The 14,052-nt window shown below is 49.5% G+C and overlaps 1 protein-coding gene across 1 annotated transcript in view; it reads right to left on the minus strand.

Annotated features, from left to right (window-relative positions):
- Positions 1–2,620: 2,620 nt before the first annotated feature.
- The window catches only part of LOC140394559 (Fc receptor-like protein 5), a 136,352-nt gene continuing 124,920 nt past the window's right edge, over positions 2,621–14,052 (minus strand). The window contains exons 11-14 of the mRNA XM_072481918.1: positions 13,835–13,949; positions 10,710–10,798; positions 10,190–10,242; positions 2,621–8,316 (exon numbers count right to left, since the gene is read on the minus strand). Coding sequence (XP_072338019.1) covers positions 8,023–8,316; positions 10,190–10,242; positions 10,710–10,798; positions 13,835–13,949 — 551 coding nt within the window. The 3' untranslated portion in view covers positions 2,621–8,022. The remainder of the gene's footprint in view (positions 8,317–10,189; positions 10,243–10,709; positions 10,799–13,834; positions 13,950–14,052) is intronic.

Below are 14,052 nucleotides of genomic sequence, written 5' to 3' on the forward strand. Positions count from 1 at the left end.
GACGAGGAGCAGGTGAATTCTCTGCAGTGTCCTTGGAAAATAATATTTCATCAACTGTACTTTAAACAACAGAAATAATTGCAAACTCGAGACACATTCTGATAGTGGATTATTACCACTGCAGCCTTCTGTGTATATTGTACATCAGATTATATTTTAAACAATTACCAATTAAAAATGGCTTTTATTTGAAAAATGTTGCTTGCGTTGCTTTTTTAAAATTAAATTGTCCTAATTTCCCCTTTCACAATGAATATTGCAGTTTTAATATTTGGGAAATATATCCATGGTGGGATTGTACATTCACAAGGAGAAACAATACATCACAAATATTATTCATTTCTTTTTGCTGAGGATTTTGTGCCTTAAAACCCGGGAGACTTTACCCACTGCGCCACAAAAACTCCTTTTGTGTCGTTTCTGTCTCCAAATATTTTAAACATCTCTGCCGTACGGCCTGTAGACTAGAATTCAACTAACGCTGATTATCTGAATATTCAGCTCTGGCTGTTACTCACCGGGCAGAGAACAAATAAGAAGAATCAGAATCCGCATGGTCTTGTTCGAGATCAGGTCAGTTCTTGTCGTCAGTCACCCAGCCCTTCTTTCTCACATTGGAATAAGTGCCTCGTATAAATTGTACACGGAATTTAAATGAGGAAGAAGAGTCGTGAAGATCTGTCAGTTAGATTTAACAAATAAACTTGCAATAAAATAATATAATATTCTAGAAACAGGAGTGCTATAAAGTTAGAACGCATGGAGAATGGTAATCCAAGCTAAATATTTGTACTGAATTGTGAGGTTAGTTATAGCCCCTCTCATGTTATAAACATTTTACAAACTGGGCAGCTAGTGTTTGAAACAAACCTGTTGGACTTTAACCTGGTGCCGTAAGACTTCTTACTGTGATCACCCCAGTCCAACGCCGGCATCTCCACATCATTAATGATGGTGACATGAGCTCTCAAAATTGCACCACCATGGTCCTCCAGAATGGAGGCCCCAGCTGAATATTGCTCTCACTGGTCCTGCCAGCTTTATGCTGCTTATCAGGTCCTGTTATTCTTGCAACAGATGGTACAGCTCTCCACCTGTCTCCTTGCTGACCTGTAGGCAATTGCTGCCAGGAGGGGGGTTACAATAGGAGAGTAAGGCCGGGGGTTTCTGGCCTTGTCATGGTGAGACTTGTCGGGGGAGATTCAGCAGCTTAGCCAAATGCCCATTGACTTAGCGGGACCTGACAATCCTGGCAGCAGATGGGTCAAGAAGGTCCACGTGGCACATTAACACTGCAACCACACACGTCCACTCACTCACTGAAACCCAGTGCAGAAGAACCAAACCCTCCACTCCACGCTTCAGTAACAATTCCCTGGAGAGACATGTCTAGGCAGACCTGGTCTGGCAGGAGGGGCTCTATCCCAGAGATGGCAGCAGGAGGTCCCTAACCTGTCCATGCCAGCCTGGGATGTGGTCACATGTGGGCCACAGGAAAAGGACCACCCTGCAGTGCAGGAAGAGGATGAATGATCTCATCTGTTCCACCAGAACTAATCAACCTTCTCCTCACTCCAAATGCTCCCATAAGGGCTTCAGGCCTTCAAAGGGTTACAGTCCACAAGGATCTCACATACCACCAGCAGATGGGACACCAGCACTGATTGTCTGACAGACACATGGACATGTAGCATCCTGCACCAGCGACACCTTCAGTCCTTACAGGGAACGCTCAGCACACACATGCTTATGATCAGTTCTTTCATCCATGGCGCTCACAGTCTATCGATCTGTCTTTGGGCAGGACGATGCCACCCACATCAACAGGGAGATGTCCCTGATCGCAGGAGCAGTTGAGACCACTCACCCACTATGAGGGACACGCGGCAGATCTGGTTGAAGAAAACAGGGAGCGTCTTTGTTCCTGTGCAGAAGTCGAGATCGGCACTTCCCAAAAATCCAGGGTCTTATAAAATAAACGACCAACACTGTTGCGAGGCTGCCCTCGAGATACCCCTCCACCTGAATGGCCAATGGCCGCATTCTGGTTCACTGATGGCTGCGGCTCCAGTTGGGAGTTAGAACCAGGAATCATATGGATGCCTCAGGCTAGCCAGTGGCAAAGCATTGCCTTTCGGGCTTCGCTCTCAGTGGGTACTAGGGTTGTCAACTGGGATTAAATAGATTCCAGGAGGTTTCAGTGCATGACTTGTCCAATTCTCTAACCATTAGTCAGGCAACACAGCCACCCTTGTTCTGCATTGCCTTCCTACGGAAATTGGAAAGCAAAAAAGATTCAATACCCAATTGGATGATGCTTGACTTCAATCAGACAGCCTTAGTTTGTTATTTTCAATGTTTCTACATCTGGCAAAGAGAAATACTCAAAGAAAATGAGAGAAAAAGATCCTTCTGCCCTGGAGATTGATCTTCAATTCCTGGAGATTCCAGGCCAATCCTGGAGAGTTGGCAACCTTAGTGGGTGCCCTGAAATCCGATGGCATCATCCTGTCTCCCATTTGCTACATGGCCAATTATTTTTCTCCTGTTCTACCGCAACTGGATTAATATTATTTTTAACCTCACCCTCAAGTTTTATAAACACCAAGGCAAAGTGGTATTCAATATTTCAGCCATTCTTTATTGTTACTGGATTTACAGACATTCCCCAGTGGGACTCCTGCAGACAGGCTCTGGAGTCACTGCAGAACCTGCTTCATTGGTGCACATAAGCATAACAACAAAATAAATAGTAATATAGATGTGACGTTGGAAGACATTTCCTAAGCAACTTCCGTGGCATCATTGAGTGATAACATCTCCCCAGTTGACTCTGGCGGCACGGTAACACAGTGGTTAGCACAGTTGCTTCACAGCTCCAGCGTCCCAGGTTCGATTGCCGGCTTGGGTCACTGTCTGTGCGGAGTCTGCACGTTCTCCCCGTGTCTGCGTGGATTTCCTCCGGGTGCTCCGGCTTCCTCCCACAGTCCAAAGATGTGCGGGTTAGGTGGATTGGCAATGGTAAATTGCCCTTAGTGTCCAAAAAAGGTGAGGTGGGGGTTACAGGGATAGGGTGGAGGTGTGGGTATAGGGTGTAAGTATGGGCTTAGGTAGGGTGCTCTTCCTAAGGGCCGGTACAGACTCGAAGGGCCGAATGGCCTCCTTCTGCACTGTAAATTCTATGATCTGTGATTTTAAAACATGTTTAGCTGAAGAATTAATCAGATCCAAAGTTCTGTGCATTGAGGCCTGGGAATTGATAAGAAATTATCCGAGTGACAAATTAAATGCGTTAGAAAAGAAAGGAAAGAGGAATTTGCAATTTATAAATGCCTTTCACATCCACGGAAGTATTTTTGGAATAGAGAGGCGGCAACGAATTGCCATACAGCAAAACACCCGAAAATTAGATGAACGACCAGATAATCTGTTTAATTGATGTTAGTTGCAGAATAACTATTGGCTGGGACACTGGGAGAACTATTTGAATGGCACCACCAGATCTTTCATATTAACCCAAGATAGCAGAAGGGATTTTACTATAAAGTCCCACCCTGAGAAATGGCAGTTGTAACAGTGCAGCAGTTCCCCCAGTACTGCACTGAAATGTCAGCCTGGATTGGATGACCAAGTCTTGGAGTTGTCGCACGACCTTCTGACTTGAAGGCAAGGGTTTGGTGCAAAGTCAAATTTGTTCCCTTCAAATGGGGCAGCACGGTAGCATTGTGGATAGCACAATTGCTTCACAGCTCCAGGGTCCCAGGTTCGATTCCGGCTTGGGTCACTGTCTGTGCGGAGTCTGCACATCCTCCCCGTGTGTGTGTGGTTTTCCTCCGGGTGCTCCGGTTTCCTCCCACAGTCCAAAGATGTGCGGGTTAGGTGGATTGGCCATGCTAAATTGCCCATAGTGTCCAAAATTGCCCTTAGTGTTGGGTGGGGTTGCTGGGTTATGGGGATAGGGTGGAGGTGTGGACCTTAGGTAGGTTGCTCTTTCCAAGAGCTGGTGCAGACTCGATGGGCCGAATGGCCTCCTTCTGCACTGTAAATTCTATAAAACCTTTTGTGTTTCGGATAAGAAAGAAAGTTGTGCATTTACAGAGTGCTTTTCACGATCAGCAGACATCTCAAAGCTCTTTACAGTCAATGTAGTACTTCTGAAGTGTAGTCACTGTTGTAAAGTAGAAAATACAGCAGCCAATAGGCAGGCAACAAATGAACACTTATAGTTATAGATAATAACCAGATAGTTTGTTTATGTGGTGTTGAGTGAGGGATAAATGATAGTCAGGACATTGGGGGTAATCCTCTACTCTTCTTCAAAATAGTGCCATGGGATCATTTACATCCACCCAGGCACGCGGATGGGGGATTGGTTTCATCTCAACAAAAGATAACGGGTTGGATGCTCCGCAGCCCCGTGCCGAAATTACATTCGGCGCGAGGGCGAAGAATCCACTTTCACGCTGAAATCGGTCCCGGCTCCGGTCCGCCAATTCTCCGGGACCCGAGAATGGGCGTGATTACGGAGTACGCCGCGCGGCTGGGGGCCGATCGACAGAGGCCCGCCCAGTGATCCTCCGCTCCCGGCCGGCCGAGTTCCTGTCGGCGCGGAACTAACCACCTATTGCCAGTCGGGATGCTGGCGTGACGGCTGCGGACTCAGTCCGTGGCCGCCCTGATCGGGGGCAGGGGGGATTGGACGGCGGCGGGGGAGGGGGCGTTATAGTTGACTGGGGGTTGGATCTGCGCGGTTAGATGCTCGGGCGCACGGCCGATCGGGGGTGTCTAATTTTTGTGTCTGGCTTCGTGGTCTGAGTCCGCTATGGAGCTCGGCATGGCCGCTGGAGGCCACCGCCGTGCGCATGCGCAGACTCCGAACCAGACATGCGGGGGCCCGTATCCACAGCTTAAGCTGCGTGAATTACTCCAGGTCCCTGCTCGCACCCTGCAGGCCATTGAATTAGCTGATCTTTTTTCCAGGAACCTCTGGAATAAAACCCCAGCGTTCGTATGCCGGTGTGGGGGACATAATCCCATTTTGGGAGAATCCAGTCATACAGCTCCAACAGTCCAGCCATCCTTCACCAGAGAGTCAACATTTCATTTTTGCAAACTCTGGCCTGGGACTTGAACCAGGAATCTATGAATTGGAGGAAAGAGGACAACAAACAAAGACACGACTGAAATTCAGTGGTTAAATTATCGTATGCTGGGGGCTGGGGAGGTGATGAGTACCGAGTGGGGTGCGACAAACCTTGGTTATGGGACCATTCTAATTTAATTGATTAACCTGGACTCAAACCCCAGGTAAATTGATTACATTTGCTGATGATACCAAACTGGGAGGAGTAGTGGGAATGGAGGAGACAATTCCAAAGTTAGATAAAGAATCTCACAAAAGTAAACATGTGGGCAACTCATGACAGAAGAAATTCATTGGGTAGGATCCTCCATTCGGGAAGAAATGGCACGATCTACCTGAATGGGGACAAAGACCCATAGCGTGCGAGATTAGTCAGGTGATTCCCAGCGCTCAGAGTGTCGGGAAACACCCCGCTATCTAACGCCCATCCAGGTAGGTCAGGGGAGTCAGTGGGGAACTCCCCAATGAAACCGCACTTAGCCCCGTTTTCTACAGTGAGACATCTGTGGAACCCTTTGCCGCAGAAGGCTGTGGAGGCCAAATCACTGAGCGCCTTTAAGACAGAGATAGATAGGTTCTTGATTAAAAAGGGGATCAGGGGTTATGAGGAGAAGGCAGGAGAATGGGGATTAGAAAAATATCAGCCATAATTGAATGGCAGAGCAGACTCGATGGGCCGGGTGGCCTAATTCGCTCCTATGTTTTATGCACTAATGGGACATCATTTTTAGATGGTGACCCCATCTCTCGAGCACCTGACGTGACCCCCGAATCCCTCCCTCAAGCCCCAACTCACTATAAGGAGGTCCCCAGCTGTCTCACTCTAATATGCAGATTTTCCAGAAGGTTATGCCACCCACAATGGGCGGGATTCACATCACGACGTCTTGCGAGATCAGGTAAGATATCGTGAAGCGTGGCAAGCCAGGTAGATGCCGGAAATGAGATCTCCTGACATGTGCCGGTTGCGCTGCTTTTCGGGCACACCGCGACTGGTACATCCCGCCATATGTCCTTCCACTGGAGCTGAAACGCTTCTGCCTCGCATTGGGGCTGGCAGCGGTGCCCAGAAGTGATTCAGTGTCCCTTGCAATTCCATCATGAATCCCGCTACCGAGCCGCCATTTTCAGCAAACTGCTCGATAGTGAGGTCCAGCGGCTGGCCGCCGGCCCCCTAGCCCCGCTCCCAGCGACGTAAATCTTGCCCTCTCCCCACGACAAGTAGGAGCTTCTTACCCTCCCCCACATCACGGAAATCTCTGGGGTCACCCCACCCCAACACAGAACGCACGCATGAATGTGACCCAATCTGCCCACCAACCCCTTCACCAGAGACCCCACCAGGAACTCCCATCGGAGACACCCTCAACAGAGGCCCCACCTCATATCAGGGAACCACCCATTGCAGGGATGCCCCAAATATCATGGAACTGCCCATAACAGGGAAGCCCCCCCTTATCAGAAAACTCCCCATTTCAGGGAACCCCCTCATATTAGGGAATCCCCCATATCAGGAACACCCGTCCTATAACAGAGCCCACCCCAACAACAGGGAATGCCCCGCATATTGGAGAACCCTCACCGTAACAGGGCAGCATGGTGGCACAATGTTATAACTGCTGCCTCATCACGCCAGGGACCCGGCTTCGATTCCAGCCTCAGGTGACTGTGCGGAGTCTGCACGTTCTCCCCGAGTCTGGCTGGGTTTCCTCCGGGTGCTCCGGTTTCCTCCCACAATCCAAAGACGTGCAGATTAGGTGGATTCATCATGACAAATTGCCCTTTAGTGTCCAAAGGTTAGGTGGAGTTCCGGGAATCAGGGGATAGGGCAGGGAAGTGGGTCGGGTTTAGGGGGAGAATGGCCTCCTCCTGCACGGTTGGGATTATTTGACAACAAGGAAACCCCCCTTAGCAGAGAACCCGCCCAGAACAGGGACACCCCATAACAGAGAACCCCCCCATAGCAGAAAACTCCCATAACAGGGGACACCTCCCACTCGCCCCATCAATCACACATACCTGGAAGCTAAAAAGCCATCCAGACTGAAACAGTGAAAGAAATATTGCTTTTGCACTAACCTGTATCTTATACCTGCTGCCTCAGACAGATGTCTAGAAAGCAGCAGCAGTAACTTCATGGAAAGCCAAAACCACATCACGAGGCTTTACACCCCCTCAGATCCTTTAATGTGCAAGGCTTCTATTCAGTTCGAAGATGAAATAGCTTTTAATAGTCTGTGGTTGACAGCTTCTAGCCAACCAGATGTCTGGATCGATTATTTGCATTTCCCTTCATATCTAGCTATGATTGACAGACCACATCAGAAGCCACTAAGTGCTTTCTTCTGAGAAAAAGAGGATTGGGGAGGATGTCTGGTAGGGGTGTCTAATGGTGCGGGGGGCTCTGGTGGAGGAGGGTGGGCACAAATTGCATTGTGGGCTAGTGGGTACCCCCCAATAGACATTGGGGACAGCTACCTGAAATACGTAGCCCCTCGGGCCACTGGGAGTTTCACCATGTAAGGGCCATGCTGGGAAATACTTGCACCAATCCATGCCAGGGTGAATTCCGGCCGAGTGGACTGAAGAATCACGGAGGCTTGGAGAATCCGGTGCCCGCCCTTTAATAGGAGGCAAATGGGTCATTTGCATCCACCAGCTTGTGCGGGGCACGAACCTAGATGCTGCCGCCAGCAGGGGATCGGAATATCAGAAACGGAACGGCGCTGGGGCTCAATCCCATTCTTTTCCCACCGCTGGATTCTTTGCCATATCAGGAACTCTGCTACTGGTGGCAGGTGCTGGTGAATCCAGCCCAACGTAACTGAGATGCAAAGTAAGAAGCAATAAACAACATGTGCACCAGCTGAATGGATTTCCTAATTAATAACGCTGGCGTAAGTTGACATTTCGGATTCCTGTGGAGTTTTTGGATTTCCCTTTGATTGGCTCTGGATGGTGATGTTACTGTAGATGGCACCGTCCATGTTGTAAGCTGAATGTCTGGACACTTCATTGCTCCTTCTGGACGGTTTCTTCTGAAACTGCACTGCTGCATATGTGATTCCATCATTAGTCAGCTGGACAGTTCCCTCTCTGTCTGTTCTCGCTGAGTTCCTGTCAATGTGGTTTATATCTGCATACACAATGTTCTCTTCCTCTGCTGCCAATTGCTAAAATAACAAGAAGGCTACATTTATTTTTGAATAGCATGAATGGCGCTTTGTGCTGTTATGAGGAGAAAGCTATTTATCGATCCTTATATATTGGTTTATAAATTATTGAAGATATTTCAAATTATTTACATCAACGAGAGGTAAGTGCACTAAGTGCATTCCAATCACGCAAGCCTGTGATTTCACTGCACTTAGCTCTCTTTGATGAGGTCAATCTTTAGAATTTTATAGGTTTCTATGAGATCCCCCCTCAGTCTTCTGAAATCCAGCGAATATAATCCTAACCGACTCAATCTCTCCTCATACATCAGTCCTGCCAAACCAGGAACCAGTCTGGTAAACCTTCGCTGCACTCCCTCTAGAGCAAGAACATCCTCCCTCCGATAAGGAGACCAAAACTGCACACAATACTCCAGGTGTGGCCTCACCAAGGCCCTTTATAATTGCAACACATCTTGCTCCTGTACTCAAATCCTCTCATTATGAAGGCCAACATACCATTTGACTTCTTCACTGCCTGCTGCACCTGCATGCTTACCTTCAGCGACTGGTGGATAAGTGCACTCTGGTCTCGTTGCAAATTCCCCCTATCAATCGATAGCCATTCAGATAATAGACTGCCTTCCTGTTTTTGGTACCAAAGTGGGTAACCTCTCATTTATCCAATTAACATAACAACTGCCATGCATCTGCCCACTCACTCAACCTGTCCAAATCACACTAAAGCATCTCCATATCCACCCCCCCCCCCAGCTCACCCTCCCACTCACCTTTGAGTCATCAGAAAATCCTACCCCTCTTTGTCCAACCTCTTCCACATATCTTTCTATTCCTTTCTCTCCCAGCTTGAATGTATCCCCTGAATGTATTTATCATATTTACTTCAACTGATCTTTTATGGCAATGAATTAGACATTCTGACACTCTCTGGGTGAAAATGTTTCTCCTAAGTTCCTTATTCCTTCCCTGTGGGTGAATAATAATAATAAACTTAATTATTGTCACAAGTAGGCTTACATTAACACGACAATGAAGTTACTGTGAAAATCCCCTTGGCGCCTGTTCGGGTACACAAAGAAAGAATTCAGAATGTCCAACTCACCTAACAAACACATCTTTCGGGACTTGTGGGAGGAAACCGGAACGCCCGGAGGAAACCCACGCAGACACGGGGAAAACGTGCAGACTCCGCACGGACAGTGACCCAAGCTGAGAATCGAACCCAGGACCTTGGCGCTGTGAAGCAACAATGCTATCCACTGTGCTGCTGTGACGCCCATTAGGTCAAATTGGGTCAAATAGCATTACTGCATTTCAGGGAAAGCCAGATAATCCCATAAGGGAGAAAGGGGCAGAAGGATATGCAGATAGGGTGATATGAAGAGGGGTGGGAGGAGGCTGCATGGAGCAGTTGGGCCGAATGGCCCGTTCCTGCCGTAAATTCGGTAGCAGCACGGTAGCATTGTGGATAGCACAATTGCTTCACAGGTCCACGGTCCCAGGTTCGATTCCCGGCTTGGGTCACTGTCTGTGCGGAGTCTGCACATCTTCCCCGTGTGTGCGTGGGTTTCCTCCGGGTGCTCCGGTTTCCTCCCACAGTCCAAAGATGTGCAGGTTATGTGGATTGGCCGTGATAAATTGCCCTTCGTGACCAAAATTGCCCTTAGTGTTGGGTGGAGTTACTGGATTATGGGGATAGGGTGGAGGTGTTGACCTTGGGTAGGGCGCTCTTTCCAAGAGCCGGTGCAGACTCGATGGGCCGAATGGCCTCCTTCTGCACTGTAAATTCTATGAAATTCTCAACAAATTCTGTGTCACCCAGTTTTTCAAATTTCGAAACATTGTTCATGTTCAACTTTATTATCCTTACCTGATCATCATGAAGAGCCTTGTCTCTTCGATGACACAGGATGCCATTGGAACCTAAAAAATGACAACATGCTGTTTAAAGGGCTGCGACAGGGATGATCAATATGTTTAAAGTCTCTGGATTGAGCATGAGTTTCTAATGTGCACAGTCTTCCATTGACCTACATTGATGTAGATACACTCATCTGCATCACACCCATGATTCAACAATTGGTCGGATTATTATACGTTATATTCATGACAAATAGAGATAGGGTTCACCCTCACCGTCTGATAGAACGGATCGTCTGTGGAGAACACATCCAAATTCCATCACATTGATTTCTAAGTAATTGCTTCAAAAACATTTTGTTCGTCAATATTCAACTCAGTTATTCTTCCATGTAGAATTTGTACAGGCTAGAATTAAGACGCCACAGTCATAGGCGATTGTTGATTCATCCGACAAACTATGTATTCATTATATTCTGTGACAAATTGCTGACACGTAAAGAAATGACTGAAGAGAAATAGAAACTCACCCTTGTTGATTTGCCGCAGGTACAAAAGTAGAGAAGCAACAAACACGATGAGAAAGGCGCCCAGCACACCAAGCACGATGTAAATCAGACTGTGATACAGAGAATGAGAAAGGGTCAGTGTGGGGGCACAATTGATCCTTTCCCATTAGGTGAAGAAATAATTAAAGGAAGATGAGAAGGGGTGTCCAGAGATGAGACATTTACAAAGTGGCTTTCATGAACTGAGGACATCCCAAAGCTCTTTACAGACAATTGAATCCTGTTGATACCTGTTGGAGGGCACAATCCATCCAAAAAAATGACTGTGGCGAGTTGGCGTAGTGTTTCCCGTTGGGGTATTAAGTGAGATCCACAGCGGGATCCTCCACTTCGCCGGCAGCCCACCCACGCTCGGGGGTTTCCCGACGGCGTGGGGTAGCCACAATGGGGAACCCCATTGGCTGGCTGCGGGAACGGCGAATCCCGCTGCTGGTGGGGGCGCGCTGACCGGAATACGGGACGGAGAATCCGCCCCCAGACTTGTATTCATCCACACTTAAGTCATTTCTTTTTAATAATCATTATTGTCAAAGGTGGCTTACATTCACACTGCAGTGAAGTTACTGTGAAAAGCCCCTAGTCGCCACATTCCGGCGCCTGTTCGGGTACATGGAGGGAGAATTCAGAATGTCCAAATTACCTAACAAGCACGTCTTTCGGGACTTGTGGGAGGAAACCGGAGCGCCCGGAGGAAACCCACGCAGACGCGGGGAGAACGTGCAGACTCCGCACAGGCAGTGACCCAAGCCGGGAATCGAACCTGGGACCCTGAGGCTGTGAAGCAACAGTGCTAACCACTGTGCTACCGTGCCGCACATTTGGGGCTTGGAGAGTTTCTCACCGGATACGCGCACACTTCGAAATGTTTCCTGCAGTGGGGAACTAAACTCACCAACAAGACTGGCTCCTCAGAGATCACAACGCCATTTTGAAAGGTTTAAAAGGGTGCCCAATCTCAAAGTGGGCTTGAGGGTCCCTCACACCTCCCACCCGCAGGCAATGTACCCCCCTCCCGCCGACAAGGGCAACACACCAACGCTTAACCCCTGAGGGGCAACCTCCCCCCAATCAATAAAATTAATGTGAGCCCTCCTCCTACTACCCAGGCATGAGGGTGACCATGCCCCACACCAATCCATCGTTGTGGGCATTGGATCACCCCCCCCCCCCCACCCCCCAGTGAGCACAAGCCACTATGGAGTTGCTGAATGCACCACCTTAAGGCCCCTCCCTTCTGGCCCCTCCCTTCACCCCCCACTCTTCACCCCACCCTTTCATGGCATGGACCCCTCAGTCCCCGCCCCTTGGCAGTGTCAACAGGCACCCTGGCAGTGCCCTGTCCTGTCCATGACCACCCAGGGACCTCTCCTACGATGCTCCCGGCACAACGCAGGTGGGAAAATCACGTCCATAATGCGACAAACGTGGCTTTGAATCTGCACACAGCATATTCCCACAAACATCAATTAAATAAACGAACAAACAATTTGTTTTAAAAACAAAATATTCGAAAATCTCGGCAGAGTCAATGGCAGGTTTGGGAAGGGGGTGGCGGGGAAGGATAATTCAGAGGGAGGAATGAAAATTGGTTTTAACTCCAGCGTGGAATTCAGAGGGAGGAATGAAAATTGGTTTTAACTCCAGCGTGAGTTTCCAGCGGGATCCTCCGATCGCGGCCATCATGACAGATCAGAGGCGGGGTTCTCTCGAATCGGCTGATTGGCCCGACGCCAGCGTAATAAACGGCGCGAACCACTCCGGCGTCGGGCTGACCAGAAGTTGCTGAATTCTCCGCACTTCCGGGGGCTAGGCCGGCACTGGAGGGACTGAGCAAGTTAGCACACGCGCAGAACCACCGGCTGGCGTATTCTGGCGCATGCGGAAGGGAGTGTCTTCTCCGCGCCAGCCATGGGTGATCGCTACAAGGGCCGGCGCGGAAGGAAGGAGTGTCACAGGCCCGCCTGCAGATCGGTGGGCCCCGATCGCGGGCCAGGCCACTATGAGGGGCCCTCCCGGGGTCGGATCCCCCTGCGCCCCACACCCCCAGGACTGCACCAGCCAACTTACCTGCCAGGTCCCGGCGTGTGGGACCATGTCTGATCCACGCCGGTGGGACTGGCCAGAAACCGATGGCTGCTCGGCCCATCGGGGCCTGGGGAATTGCCGGGGGGGGGCGGGGGGGGCGCTGCCAACGGCCCACAACCGGCGTGGCGTGATCCCCGCTCCTGCCCGAAACCCGGTGCCGGAGAATATGGCAGCTGGCGTCGGAGCGGCGGGGCGGGATTCATGCTGCCCCCCCCCCCCCCCCCGGGGATTCTCCGACCCCCCAGGAACCTCGCTGGAGGCTGGGATGAAAGTGAATTGCATCCCGCAAATGAAAGCCTGAGCGGAATCTTCCCCCTCCCAGTCCGATTCTCCGTGATTCCAGCGGGAAAACACGCCGGCCCAGAAGACATCTGGCCCAATGTGGGGTGCAGAACCAGAAACTGAGCAAGGCCCGTCAGAGGTTGGCATGGAATCCGTGAGTGACCCTAGAGCCTGGAACACCGCAGCACTGGGTGGGGCAAATATCTGTCAGGCGAATCTTCCAGCTTCAGTGTCTTAGATACGGTCCACCTTCAGGCCTCAGGAGGTCAATCATCTTGATCCAGTGGTAAGTTGGGCGTATTTTCAATATGACACCCGGGTATGATGGTGAGACACATGCCCTCAAGCCCATCTTGCCAAGGAAGATGGTGCAAAACTCTTGGATGCATAATTAATCACACTGGGAATGTAAGATATATCTTGGTTTCCCATTGGTGTCTCCACTGGGATAAGCTCTGCTCCCCACCTCCGCCATGAGTTTTAGTCCCAGAGAGGAGAATTTTACCCCTTATTTGTATTTTCCAACAACAAAAAATGTCACCTTCACCCGAAAACGAACCCAACAGCACAATGTGAACCCAGCCACCATTTCCATTCTGGCGAGCTACTTTCCGAAATAATGAACAACATTTTCTGCTTTGATCTAAATGGTTAAAGGGCATTTGGCCCCTGACATAGAAGCAGTGTCATTCATAACGGCAGTAATGAGAACATCGTACCTTTCATCATTTTTGGAGTCTGAAGATTCGCTTTGTTTGCTCGAGGAACTTCTTCTCGTGGAATGTGTCGATGTTGGCGATTCCGTTGAAGAAACTTCACAAGAATATTCAGGTCCTGTTGAAACGAGGGAATAGCATTCAGCTTCACCTCATTTTCACTTGTAGTCAACTGAGAGAGCATCATTGTGAAATGGAACGGCAGTGCTTGAAGAAACGCC

This window comes from Scyliorhinus torazame, chromosome 17 (genome assembly GCF_047496885.1).
Source record: "Scyliorhinus torazame isolate Kashiwa2021f chromosome 17, sScyTor2.1, whole genome shotgun sequence".
In the NCBI taxonomy this organism is placed as follows: domain Eukaryota; kingdom Metazoa; phylum Chordata; class Chondrichthyes; order Carcharhiniformes; family Scyliorhinidae; genus Scyliorhinus; species Scyliorhinus torazame.